At 32.3% G+C, this 14,070-nt stretch overlaps 2 protein-coding genes across 2 annotated transcripts; both read left to right on the top strand.

The window, feature by feature from the left end:
• Positions 1 to 988: 988 nt before the first annotated feature.
• On the top strand, positions 989 to 1,930 carry LOC127559105 (olfactory receptor 13D1-like). Its single transcript, XM_051992779.1, has one exon. The coding sequence runs from the start codon at positions 989 to 991 to the stop codon at positions 1,928 to 1,930; it is 942 nt and encodes a 313-aa protein (XP_051848739.1).
• A 9,412-nt stretch (positions 1,931 to 11,342) lies between these two features.
• On the top strand, positions 11,343 to 12,284 carry LOC127559182 (olfactory receptor 13D1-like). The gene has a single exon (XM_051992893.1). It carries the CDS (start codon positions 11,343 to 11,345, stop codon positions 12,282 to 12,284), a length of 942 nt encoding a protein of 313 aa, XP_051848853.1.
• Positions 12,285 to 14,070: the final 1,786 nt, after the last annotated feature.

Here is a 14,070-nt window from a genome sequence, read left to right on the forward strand (position 1 = left end):
TTATTTTGAGTTCATAATAACAATGGCAAATAAGAAATTATAGGTACATATAGAATAATTTACATTTCATTTTTGTTTCAACTTGCTGAAGTAAAATGTGGATTTTACATTTGATACTTGATTCCATTCTCTTATTTATCTATTCTGTAATTGCCTAAACTATGTTTTTTTGTCTTTTAGTTCATTTTAGAAATTTACATAATTAAAAGTTCAGTCTTCCTATCTAAGCTAAATTTAAAGTTGTTTTCTTTTTCAAACATTTTAATTAAAAGAAACTTGCTATTTTAAGTTTAAGAGTTCTGTTTCCCTATGAGTCACTTTTAATTTAAGGAAATCTCATCACTACATCACTGACTCTTCTTGGACCATTAGTGGAAATAATTTATTTCTTAAGTTCAGAAGTTTAACTTTTCTGTAAATCCCTCCATATCAAGGAAGTATGTTACTATGTTTCACTGAGAATTCTCCCAATCAACTTTTACTGAAAGCAGGAAGGAAAGAATGGTTGTTGTGAGCTCCACATGTCCAACTAATCGTATTGCTTTGCTGACTGGGATAATTCTAGCTTTGTAACCAATAATACTGTTTTCTATCTGTGATGCACCCAATTTTTTCTTCTGTGCTTCTCAGAAAAACTGTAAAAAAAAAAAAAAAAAAAAAAAAAAGGCAATGTCACTATAGCTCATGGTCTTTTGGCTTACTGAGAAGCTGAGAGACCTCATTTAATGGTAATTGCCAAAGATTATGCTTGGAACTTTTTGCCTCACTCTACCTTATTTTCAGTCATGACATTGCATACCATTTTTCTTGTCTTCTTTTTGTTCATTTTGTTTATATATAAATAGCTCTAACTTGCCAATAAAAATAAAATAAAATATAGTGAATAAAAGAGAAAAAGTTTTTAAAATACAAATGTAAATCACTGTTACTTAAGGCAACTTATGTCAGCTCTTTCCTTAAATTCTTTAGGTGACCTAAATATAATAACATGGAAAAGGATAATTACACAGTTGTAACAGAGTTTTTTATGGTGGGGCTTTCTAATTATCCAACACTCCAGATGCTTCTTTATGTGCTCTGCCTGTTGATGTACTTGGTGATCCTTCTGGGAAACAGTATCCTCATGATCATAATCATTCTGGATCCCCGCCTCCACAATCCTATGTATTTTTTCCTTGGGAACCTTTCCTTTCTGGACATCTGCTACACATCCTCCACTATCCCTCAAATGCTAGTTAGTTTTACATCTGAAAGAAAATCCATCACTTTCATTGGATGTGCCCTGCAGTTGGTCATTTCCCTTGGACTTGGATCCACAGAGTGTCTGTTGCTGGCAGTAATGGCTTTTGATCGATATGTAGCCATCTGCAATCCCCTGAGATACACCATCATCATGAACAAGGAACTCTGTGTGCATATGGCTGCTTGGACCTGGACGTTAGGATTTTCGGTTGCCCTTACACAATCTGTGCTTGCTCTGATATTGCCTTTTTGTGAAAACATTATTGACCACCTTCTCTGTGAAATTCCTGCTCTTCTCAAACTTGTCTGTGTAGACATCTCCCTCAATGTATTTATTATGATAATTGCAAGCATTATTCTTTTAATCACTCCTCTGCTGTTTATATTCATTTCTTATGTCTTTATCATCTCCACTATTCTGAGAATTAAATCTACTGAAGGAAGGCAGAAAGCCTTTTCCACTTGTTCAGCCCACCTGACAGTAGTGATCTTGTTCTACGGCTCTGCACTTTTTATGTACATGAAGCCCAAGTCAAAAGACACTAAGCTTTTTGATGAACTCTTTGGATTGTCTTACTGGGTTATCACCCCAATGCTGAACCCCATTATCTACAGCCTAAGGAACAAGGAGGTAAAAGAGGGTGTGAAGAAAGTGTTCATCAGAAATCTGTACTTAAGGGCAGTGTGAAAAATAGAAAGCTGACAGTTGGGCTCTTTTGTTTGTGGGAACCTTGTTCTTTGTATTCAAACCCAAATTCCTTGGTATCAGTAGGATAAGAGTGGATAAAAAACTTCACAAGGGATCCTCATCCTTTTTCATACAGAATAAGCATTTCTGAAGCATAGTTCTACTACTAGGACTGTTCATTTCCCACCTCCATTTCTGCTTAATCTTATGGAGTTGATGATGAATTTTGTTAAAGTATCATATGTATCAACACATATATTGCTAAAAATGTGTAATTAGTTAACAAATTAACATTTGTACATCAAAGCATTACCTCCAAATTTCTAACTTCTGATTTCATTCAGTTATTAAAATTTTAAGATGTCTATGTAAAATTGTGGATTGTGTTTATATATTCATATACTCTATGCATTTACTGACCATGAACAATATGCCAAGTCTTAGGAAAAGAAAATATATAAATTCTTTCAATTCTCCAAGAGTTTACAAAATAAACAAATTATTCAAACAAGTAAAGTAAAAATTAACAAAGATCTCAGCAGCCAACTAATGAATCTCATATTATACCAAACAAATGGTTTTGCAACCTTTATTTCACAACCAACATAGAGAGTAATTCACTATCTACTAAAACAATGTCTCTCACTTAAGATAGGTATAATCCTCTATTTGAGCAAAAAACCATGTGAGGAAATTCACATTGCAACTTGTTTTTGCAACTATCTTTTTTATACTTCCATCCTCTTTTTCGAAGAAATTAATCAGTAAATTTACATTTATCCAGTACTTACTATGCCTTAGGCACTGTGCAAAGCACTGCAGAATTGAAAAAAATACTATGAAAATTAGTCCTTATTTTCAAAGAGCTCACTTGACACAAACCCATCTTCTATCTGCCACTCCCTTGAAATGCATGAAGATATTTAGGTCCCCTCTTTAATCAAGGCTAACCAACCCCACTGCATTCAGCATATTCTCTAATGTTTTAGCTCAATATCCTCATCATTATACTCATCTTCTTTTGTACACCCCATAGTATAACATTTCCTAAAATGTTATAACCAATACTTAGTACAATATTCCAGATGTTGCCTGACCAAGGCAAATTGTATTAAGAATATCTCTATAACACTACATGTCATGCCATTCACATTGTAGCACAAGATTAAAATTCTGGAATCTCTGTCAATAAAATGATGAGGCTAACCAAACATAATCTTTATAGTAACCATTTCCTTTTGTAATTTACTAATTATAATTAGTTCACTAATTATATTTCACTAAAAATTTAATTCACTAAAAATGATTAGTTCACTAATAATAATTTCATAATCTATTCTATATAATGTTTCCACTTCTTGCTAAGAATAATATATAAGTAAGCAGGAAAATCTCACCTTACCAAATACAGGTTGGCAGAAAAAAAATGAACTATGTATCAAGTTCATTTGAATACTGTGATGGAAGATTTAATGATAAAATATCAGTAAATGATAGAATCTTAGAACTGAAATGGGCTTCAAAGGTAAGCTAGTCCAAAATCACTAGTTTATTCACTCTTTTATACAATATCCCCAATAACTCTACAATTAGAAGGAGAAACCATGACCTTTGAGCAAATTATTCCACATTTTTGCCCTGTGTATTTATTAGGAAGTTTTCTGTAAACTGAAATTTTCTTTTATTGGAAGTTTCTCTTGTCTTTTAACATGTCCATACTTTTCCATCATAACAAAAAAAAGCAATATTTTTCCATATCATTAAAAAACATTTAATTTCTTATGAGATGTCACCCACTATAGATGGAAATACCAAATTTCAGATTTTATATACCTGAGCTTCCTAAATAAAGTAGGAGTTCTTAAACTTTTCTGTAACACAAACCATTTTGGAAATTTGGTAGCACCAATGGACCTCTTCTCAGAATGATGTTTTAGAATCCAACACAATCTTTTCCTATTTGTCTCTATGTCCAGTTCATTATACATTGATCACATCTGTCCAAGTGAATAGAAGATTCTAAATAGAAGATTACCCATCCCTCTACATATTATAACTAATACAAAGTGTTAGTTAGCCACTATGTTTTCATATCTATTACTAATCATTTTAATCATTTTCTTCAAGGAATTTGTAAGTATTGCAAGGCACAGTGCAATCAGCACAATCCCATATACATACAGGATCATACAGAGAACCACAATATCAAATGAAGGACTACTTTTCTATTTGCCCATTGTAAAAATTGTTTTCTGTCACACAATTAAATAAATGAATAAAGAGATAAATAGGAAAGAAAAATTATAAAGGGATCAATAAGGCTGAATTGTTTGTATTCCTATATAGGAAGATTACATGATGTTACACATAATTTGTGTTAGGGAAGTTGGGAAGTATATACATAGACAGAGGGAGTAAGTGGGATGATAAGTAAAAAATAAAATAAAGTGAAGGGGTGAGAGATAGAGATGTTCTTGGAGAAGAGGGAAAAGAGAGGTAGAATGAGGTAAGTTATCTCACATAGAAGAGGTGTGAAATAGATTTTACAGTGGAGGAGAACATGTGGGATTGGCTGGCAAACCTCTCATCACTACTGGTTCATAGAGAATGACTATACATATAAAGATCTCTCTTAGCAAAAAAAGGGAATAGTCAGAGAATAAACAAAGGTAAACAAGGAGAAACGGAATGAAGGGAACTATACAGCAGTCATAATTGTAAAAATTGTTTTAGCAAATTTCTCTAATAAAGAATTCATTTTTCAAATATATAGAGAACTGAGTCAAATTTATAAGAATACAAGGCATTTCCCACGAACAGGCATTTTTCAAACAAAGAAATCAAACATTTATAACCACTTGAAAAAAAGATGTTCTTAATCACTATGGATTAGAGAAATGCAAATTAAGGCAACTTTGAGCTATCCAGTCACATCTATCAAAATGACAAACATGCGTGAAAAGAAAAATGCCAAGTACTAAAAGGGTTTGGAAAAATTGGGACACTAAAGCCCTGTTAGTGGATTTTGGAATTGATACAACCATATTAAAGAGCAATTTGGAACTATGATCAAAGGGCTACAAAACTGGGCTAAACAAGCTGGGTTGCTTGATTTTAAATGATATACTTGTTTTTCTTAGATTGTTCTTTTTTTTTTTTAGTTTTTTTTCAGTGTTTCTCAATTAATTTTTTTAATATAGCTTTTTATTTACAAAATATATGCATGAGTAATTTTTCAGCGTTGACCCTTGCAAAACCTTCTGTTCCAACTTTTGCCCTCCTTCCCCGCAACCCCTCCCCCACATGGCAGGTAGACCAATACATGTTAAATATGCTAAAGTATATGTTAAATATTATATATATATATTGCTGCAGAAGAAGAATCGGATTTTGAAATAAGGTAAAATTAATCTGAGAAGGAAATCAAAAAAATCAATAAAAACAGAGGGATTGGAAAGGCAATGTTGTGGTTCACACTCATTTCCCATAGTTCTTTCGCTGGGTGTAGCTGGTTCTATTTATTATCTTAATTGATTTTTAAAGTCTTTAAGATTCTTCTATAAAATATTTTGAAGCAGGTTATCATTTGATATTGTTTGTTGGGGTTAGGAGAGGCTTTTTAAAACTTCATTATCCTTTTCTGAAGATGAATCCCAGTTTTCCATATTCCAGTAATTTTTCATACTTGGATTGTTTCTCTTCCTGTTCATTTTGTAGCAGATCATTGCTATAATCATCTATACTCCTGGGGTATGAAGAATTGGGTCCCTACTCTCAGGTCCTCCTTCATTTCTCTCATCAGGCCTGGAACTCAACATTGCCCTCCACTAAGTGCCAGCAGCCAGCACCATTCCTGCCCACTGGTTCTGCCTTCATCAGATGTATGTTGGTTCCTTCTCATTCAGGGACATAGATCCATGGCAGTACTGGATCTGATACTCCTTATCAACAGTGGTTCCTTCCTTGACTTCCTTAACATAATTAAGGACAAGTTTTCTATAGGATAGAAGAGAAGTGAACATTTTTGCAGAGAAAAAAGAACCAGTTGAAATGGTGAGATAGAAAATGAATTATAATATTTGATGGAGCAAAAACTAGAGAGAAGCATGATTTTTAAAAGAACGTAGGTAGAAAGATTAGAATTAGAAGCCTAATAAGCTTGATATAATCAGGTGATTAGAGTAGGACAGGATTTAGAACCTTCCAAAAGTTAAGTCCCACACAATTCCTCCATACAACTTTAAATTGCTTCAGGGATTACATAGTCCCTAAGAACTTTGAAGAGAAAGCTGGAGGAGGGACAAATTGGTATACACATCTAATAGTTGAGCCTTTGAAACTTTTCAAGGCTGCAGGCTAGAGCAGGTATGGAAGGAAGAACTAGAAACAGAGGATTCCTTTCCACACAAGTTAATATAATCACTAAAGAGTAAAAGTTGGAAAACTCTCTTAACTCTGGCAAGATTTTTTTCTACTGAATTGTAGAAATGTAACCATTTGTCTGACAGTGCGCTATAGGGGAAATAATACAAGAAAAGTTGGTGTGGCGGCAGGGAAAGCTTTTGTAGAATCAATCGCACCTAATTTGATATATAATCACATAAAAGTTTAGGAAAAGCTACCCACAGAATATGTGTCTATGTGCTTAGTGATGTTGAAAGATACTAAAGCATTTCTTAAATATAAAAAGTGGCTTTTTATTTGTTCACAAAACTGAAAAACAGCAAGTAAAAGACTTTATATAATGGAGAAAAAGATGAAGATACATCTAAGCTAAAAGGTAAGCATGGGCACTGCCCTAGGAAGGGTCCTGTTCAGAGATGAAAGTGTTAGTATGGACTAGAAATGTAAAATGAATTGGGATAAAAATATAGATAAGAATAGGAATAGATGGCAGGTTGTACTATATAAAAAAACCTAATGTGGAAGTCATCTAAACCAAACTGAGAGGGAGGCATGAAGATTTTTTTCTGAATCAAAAAGAACCTAGTAATTTGAAATCTTCTTGTCTCTCTCACTCATGAATAATTATAATAGCAAATCATTCTTTATTCAGTTCCATCAATTGTATTGAAGTAGCCTTAACTTCTCTTTGAGGCTTAGTTCTCATTAATTAAATCTATTGTTTAAAAAAGAATATGATTAAGATTCCTTCTCCTGAATTTCAAATTCTGATTCCTAAGATTCTTTTCTGCTCTAGCATTCTATATGCTAATCACATTTAAATTCCACCATGCTATAATCTGTGTTCTACTGTGCCATTCAGTTATCACATTTTATGTAATGTTTAGGGGGGAGGTCTCTTCTAGATCTAACATTTAATTTCTTTTCAGGTTTTTCATTGTATATTCCACATTCTTATATCTTCTACATTCTCATTCCTTCCTTTATACATTTTTTACTGTAAGTTAATGCATTCTAAATATAGCATTCAATGTATTATAATCTATGGCTTCTACTGTTTCTAATATTTTGTTATTCTATGGTCACTGTTACTTAATGGAAATATATAGTATCTATATCAGAGGCCACAACAATATCTCAGGGGGAAAAAGTTCCTCTTTTTAGTTCTTGTTTCTCAAATATATTTAAGGAAATGGTCTAATGTTGGAAAAAATAGAAAATTTATTTTAAAAAAGGAACAACTTGGTGAGGTAAGTGTAACGAGCATAATAATAGCATTTATATCATGCTTAAAAGTTTGCAATGAACCAACATATGTTACTCTCAAGTGATCCTCACAATTAACTGAAACAGGTTCTATATTTGTCAATTTTACAGAAGAATATAAGGTTGTAGATTATCCTGTCATCTATTAAAATGGAGAGAATAAAAAATAGAGAGAATATATCATAATAAGCCTATAGAAGAATTGCTCAAAAGCAGTGATGTTAGTTTTTTTTTTTATTTGGTTTTGGTTTTGGTGGGGCTAGGATTGACAGATTTAATTGGACTAGATTAGAAATGTATTAAAATTACATGAAGGTATAGAAATAAGACGTATCTTAAAGAGGCATCTAATCAAGGGACATGGACAAGACATGTAGGATAAAGCCCGGGAAGATTTTTTTTTCTAATAACAGTAGCAAGTTGAGTGATAAAGGAGAAAGAAACCAATAGTTGACTGAGAAGTTAACAAAGCCATACAGTAGTTTCCTATGTTATACAGGAGACCTAGCTATATTTGTAGATATGAAGGATTTCATTGAAATCCTTCAGTGATTCAATGGATTCAGTGAAAGAATTTGGTGAAAATGGAGAGAGGAAAATAAATTGGGACTCATTGATGATGAAGCAAGATTTTGGAAAGGGGACAGGAGAAAATAATATCAGTAGCATAAGCAGAAGGCTTGTCAGAGAATTCTGAAATAACTCTTATTCCAATAAAAGACCAAAAAAGTTGAAGATGAAATTGTGAAATAGAGACTTAAATAGTTTATGAAGGCATTTCATCTTTTTAATTTGTATTTACTCACATGTAAAATAATAATAACACCAACCCATGCCTCCATCAAAGTGGTTTGTTTTTCTTTTACTGATGAAGTAAGATTAAAATATTAAAGCATTTTATACAAAACAGAGTGGATTATACTTTGCCTGCCATATATGTAAAGCTAATTCAGTTAGAATTTCAGCGATTTTTTTCCTCCTTCATTCCCAAGTTTAACTCCTCTTCCTTTGGTATTGATATCATTGACTCAATGATCTACTTCCTTCAATAAACTTTTCTCTTATTCATCGTCACTATCACTCTATGGACTCCTCCGTCATAAAAAAAATATCTTTATTTCTTCATATTTTACTAAAGAAAAAACATTTCCTAGCCACATCTCTTCCTATTGTTTTATCTTTCTGCATTGTCAAACTTCTTAAAAGCAGAGCATGAAAACTTTTTCTACTCATTCATAAAACCTTAATTATCTGTCTTCTTTCCCCATAATTTTGCTGCAGTTGAATTCTCTAAACAAGAGACTTTTAGCTAAAAATTACAGATTCCTAAAGGATTCCTAGGTAAATTTAAGGTCTGTGATATTTAAAAATATTTTTCGCCACCTTACTTCAATATAATTGGTTTCCTTTGTAATCCAATGTGTCTTAATTTATCCATTTAAAAACATTATTTAGAGAAGTGGTCCATTGTTATTGTTGTTCAGTAGTTTTCAGTTTTATCTGACTATCCATGACCCCATTTGATTATTTATAATTCTTCTCTTCCATAACACATTACTTACTGAGTACTTTCAATTTGAACTCTATATTATCTCTTACATCCATCCATTCTTTTCTATATCATCACCATTTTTATTCTCACTATATTTGTTTTAGACTATTGCAATAATCTCTTAATTTGTCCTTGACTCTCAGCTCAATATGCTGTGAAAGGAACAGGTTTCTTTTCTTATTCCCAAGACTAACTGCTCCCCCTGTGCTCTTGATTTCATCTTTATTCCCAGTAGGCATTCATTCCTTTAGTCATCACTCACTGGCTCTAATCTTTACTTCATATATATCTATATACACCTCATAAAGCTTCCCCACAAAAACATTTTTCTTACTGTGTTGCTATGATTCTTTAAGTTCTCAAGGATACATCTTTGGTGATTGCCTACAAAATAAAGTTTTACCACTTTTGACTGGTATGAAACATCATCCACAGATCATTCCAAATTACCTAATCAACTCAGTCACATCTTTCCCATATTCCCCATTCGTATTAATGTGGAATACTTACTATTCTCTATTTTTATCCGGTCTTGCTTTTATCTACTCTGTCCCACATATGTAGAATGCATCATTCCTATTTATTTCTCCCTTCCAAGAGCAATTCTGGTATAACTTTATCCAAGAATCCATTTTTATTTTCCTCTTTCCAAACCTCCAAAGTTAAAATGATCATTTCTTCCTCAAATTTCTCTTACTACTTTGTCAGAGTCACTACTTAGTGATTATTGTTATAGCAAAACTATAGATCATAGGTTTTTAACCAGAGGTTACTGAATATCTTTTCAATATTTTCATAATTATTTTAAGATAGTTTCCTTTGAAATCCAATGCATTTTATTATATACAATTAACAACATTATCTTAAGAATGTATAAGGGATCCATGGCACAAGAAAGGCATTAGGGATCCAGTATTATGTCATATAATAGTTATTTTCATGGCCATTTTATCCCTAACACAATGCAGCAAACAAATTAGATTATAAATTATTCCAAGTCAAAATATGTCTTCTCTCATTTTTATATCCCTAGAATCAAGTCAAGATTTATTGGTAATAGACTTTCAAAAAGAGTATGTTGGGTTGAGTTAAATTAAATACAGAACCTTAGATTATAATCATCTAAAATAAAGCACTGCCTTAACCCACCAAGAGAAGCATGAAAGTCATAGAATAGGAAGATATGGAGGGATGCCTATGTCAAGCCAATATAAAATTATTTTGAGTTCATAATAACAATGGCAAATAACAAATTACAGGTGCATATAAAATAATTTACATTTCATTTTTGTTTCAAGTTGCTGAACTAAAATATGGATCTTATATTTGATACTTGATTCCATTATCTTATTTATCTATTCTGTAATTATCTAAGCTATTTTTTTTGTCTTTTAGTTCATCTTAGAAATTTACATAATTAAAAGTTCAGTATTCGCATCTAAGCTAAATTAAAAATTGTTTTCTTTATTAAACATTTTAATTAAAAGAAACTTGCTATTTTAAATTTAAGAGTTCTGTTTCCCTACCAGTCACTTTTAATTGAAGGAAATCTCTTATCACTATGGCACTGACTCTTCTTGGACCGTTAGTGGAAATAAATTATTTCTTAAATTCACAAGTTTAACTTTTCTGTAAATCCCTCCATATCAAGGAAGTGTGTTATGTATGTTTCACTAAGAACTCTCTCAATCAATTTTTACTGACAGCAGAAAGGAAAGAATGGTTGTTGTGAGGCCCAAATGTCCAACTAATCATATTGCTTTGTGGACTGGGATGATTCTAGCTTTGTATCCAATAATACTGTTTTCTATCTGTGATGCACCCAATTTTTTCTTCTGTGCTTCTCAGAAAAACTGTAAAAAAAAAAAAAAAAAAAAAAAAAGGCAAGGTCATATAGCTCATGACCTTTTGGCTTACTGAGAAGCTGAGAGACCTCATTTATTGGTAATTGCCAAGAAATTGATTATGCTTGGAACTTTTTGCCTCAGTCTTCTTTTTGTTTGTTCATTTTGTTTATCTATAAATGTTTATCTATAAATCTACAAATCTCTAACTTGTCAATAAAACTAAAATAAAATGTAGTGGATAAAAGAGAAAAAGTTTTAAAAATACAAATATAAATCACTGTGACTTAAGGCAACTTACGTGAGCTTTTTCCTTAAATTCTTTAGGTGACCTAACTACAATAATATGGAAAAGAATAATTATACAGTTGTGACAGAGTTTTTTATGGTGGGGCTTTCTAATTATCCAGCACTCCAGATGCTTCTTTATGTGCTCTGCCTGTTGATGTACTTGGTGATTCTTCTGGGAAACAGTATCCTTATTATCATAAGCATTCTGGATCCCCGCCTTCATAATCCTATGTATTTTTTCCTTGGGAACCTTTCCTTTCTGGACATCTGCTACACATCCTCCACTATCCCTCAAATGCTAGTTAGTTTTACATCTGAAAGAAAATCCATCACTTTCATTGGATGTGCCCTGCAGTTGGTCATTTCCCTTGGACTTGGGTCCACGGAATGTCTATTGCTGGCAGTAATGGCTTTTGACCGATATGTAGCCATCTGCAATCCTCTAAGATATACCATCATCATGAACAAGGGACTCTGTGTGCATATGGCTGCTTGGACCTGGACACTGGGATTTTCAGTTGCCCTTACACAATCTGTGCTTGCTCTGATATTGCCTTTTTGTGAAAACATTATTGACCACCTTGCCTGTGAAATTCTTGCTCTTCTCAAACTTGTCTGTGTAGACATCTCCCTCAATGTATTTATTATGATAATTGCAAGCATTATTCTTTTAATCACTCCTCTGCTGTTTATATTCTTTTCTTATGTCTTTATCATCTCCACTATTCTGAGAATTAAATCTACTGAAGGAAGGCAAAAAGCCTTTTCCACTTGTTCAGCCCATCTGACAGTAGTGATCTTGTTCTATGGCTCTGCTCTTTTTATGTACATGAAGCCCAAGTCAAAAGACACTAAGCTTTTTGATGAACTCTTTGGATTGTCTTACTGGGTTATCACCCCAATGCTGAACCCCATTATCTACAGCCTAAGGAACAAGGAGGTAAAAGAGGGTGTGAAGAAAGTGTTCATCAGAAATCTGTACTTAAGGAGAATGTGAAATAGAAAGCTGACAGTTGGCCTCTTTTATTTTTAGGAACCTTGTTCTTTGTATTCAAACCAATATTCCTTGATATCAATAGGATGAGTGGCTAAAAAAACTTCACAAGGAATTCTCATCTTTTTTCATACAGAATAAGCATTTCTGAAACACAGTTCTATTGCTAGGGCTGCTAATTTCCCACCTCTACCTCTCCTTGATTTGCTGGACTTAGTGATGAATTTTGTTAAATTTTATACACATACTGCTAAAAATTTGTAGTTAGTTAATAAATTACATTTGTGTGTCAATTGTCACTTCCAAATGTCTAATTTCTGATTTCACCGAGTTATTAGAAAGAGTTGTTAAAATTCTAAGATTTCTTTGTAAAATTGTGGATTGTATTTATATATTCATCATATAAACACATTTACTGACCATGACCAATGAGCTAAGTCTAAGAAAAGAATATATATAAATTCTTTCAATTCTCCAGGAGTTTATAAAATAAATAAATTATATAATCAAGTGAAAGTTAACAAAGAACTCAACAGCCAACTAGTGAATCTCATATTATACCAAGAATCCAGTCTACCATATGCCAAGCAAATGTTTTTTTCATCTTTTATTTCATAATCTACATTGAGAGTAATTCACTACCTACTAAAACAACTTCTCATTTGGATAGCTGTAATCCTCTAAGCATTTAAGTGAAAAACAATGTGAGGAAATTCACATTGCAACTCATTTTTGCAACTTCCTCTGTTTGTTCATACTTCCATCCTCTTTTTTTGAAGAAATTAATCAATAAATTAATACCAAATATTTAATTTGTCTTAGGCACTGTGCAAAGCAGTACAGAAATGAAGAAAATACTATGAAAATTAGTCCTTAATCTCAAACTGTCCACTTAATACAAATCCATCTTCTACCTGACACTCCTTTGAAATGTTGAAAATAATTAGGTCCCCTTTTTAATCAAAGCTACACACCCCCACTCTATTCAACTTATTCTCAAATGGCTTTAGCTCAATATCATTGTCATTATATTCACATTCTTTTGTACACTTCCTAGTATAACAACTCCTTTCTAAAATATTATGACCAATGCTTAGTACAGTATTCCAGAGGTCTGACCAAGGAAAATTGTATTAAGAACATCTCTGTAATACTACATACCATGCCATTCACATTGTTAAAATTCTATAATCTCTGTTAATAAAATAATGATGTTAACCAAATATAACCTTTGTGGTTACTATTTCCTTTTTTTTAATGTTTACTAATAATAATTTAATACTCTATTCTACATAACGTTTCCAGTTCTTGCTGAATTCTAAGTTGCATATGTGATGGTATATTTTATGATTTTAATGTACACATGTTAAACATTTTATCAGAATTTCAGAAGTTCAAGGTAGGAACCTCAGAAGTAACTGAGCCAACTCACAATAAAATTATCTCCTTTACAACATACTCAATAAATGATCACATAGTCCAAAACCTATATTTTCGCTCATTCTACAATATCCCCATTAACTGTATAATTAATCAGGGATAACATTACTTCAAATTATATTTTGTACAATTTCTATTTATTAGGAAGTTGTCTATATGCTGAACTGAAATCTTCCCATATTGAAATTTTCTCTCATCTACAACATGTCCATATTTTTCCATGTCAAGAAAAAGAACAATCTAAATACTGGTTTCTTATAAGATGTCACCCACCATAGAGGGAAATCTCCAATTTTAAACTTTTTGTATCATGGTACACTTTGGAAACCTGGTGAAGCCTATGGACACC

Source organism: Antechinus flavipes, chromosome 1 (genome assembly GCF_016432865.1).
Source record: "Antechinus flavipes isolate AdamAnt ecotype Samford, QLD, Australia chromosome 1, AdamAnt_v2, whole genome shotgun sequence".
NCBI lineage: Eukaryota > Metazoa > Chordata > Mammalia > Dasyuromorphia > Dasyuridae > Antechinus > Antechinus flavipes.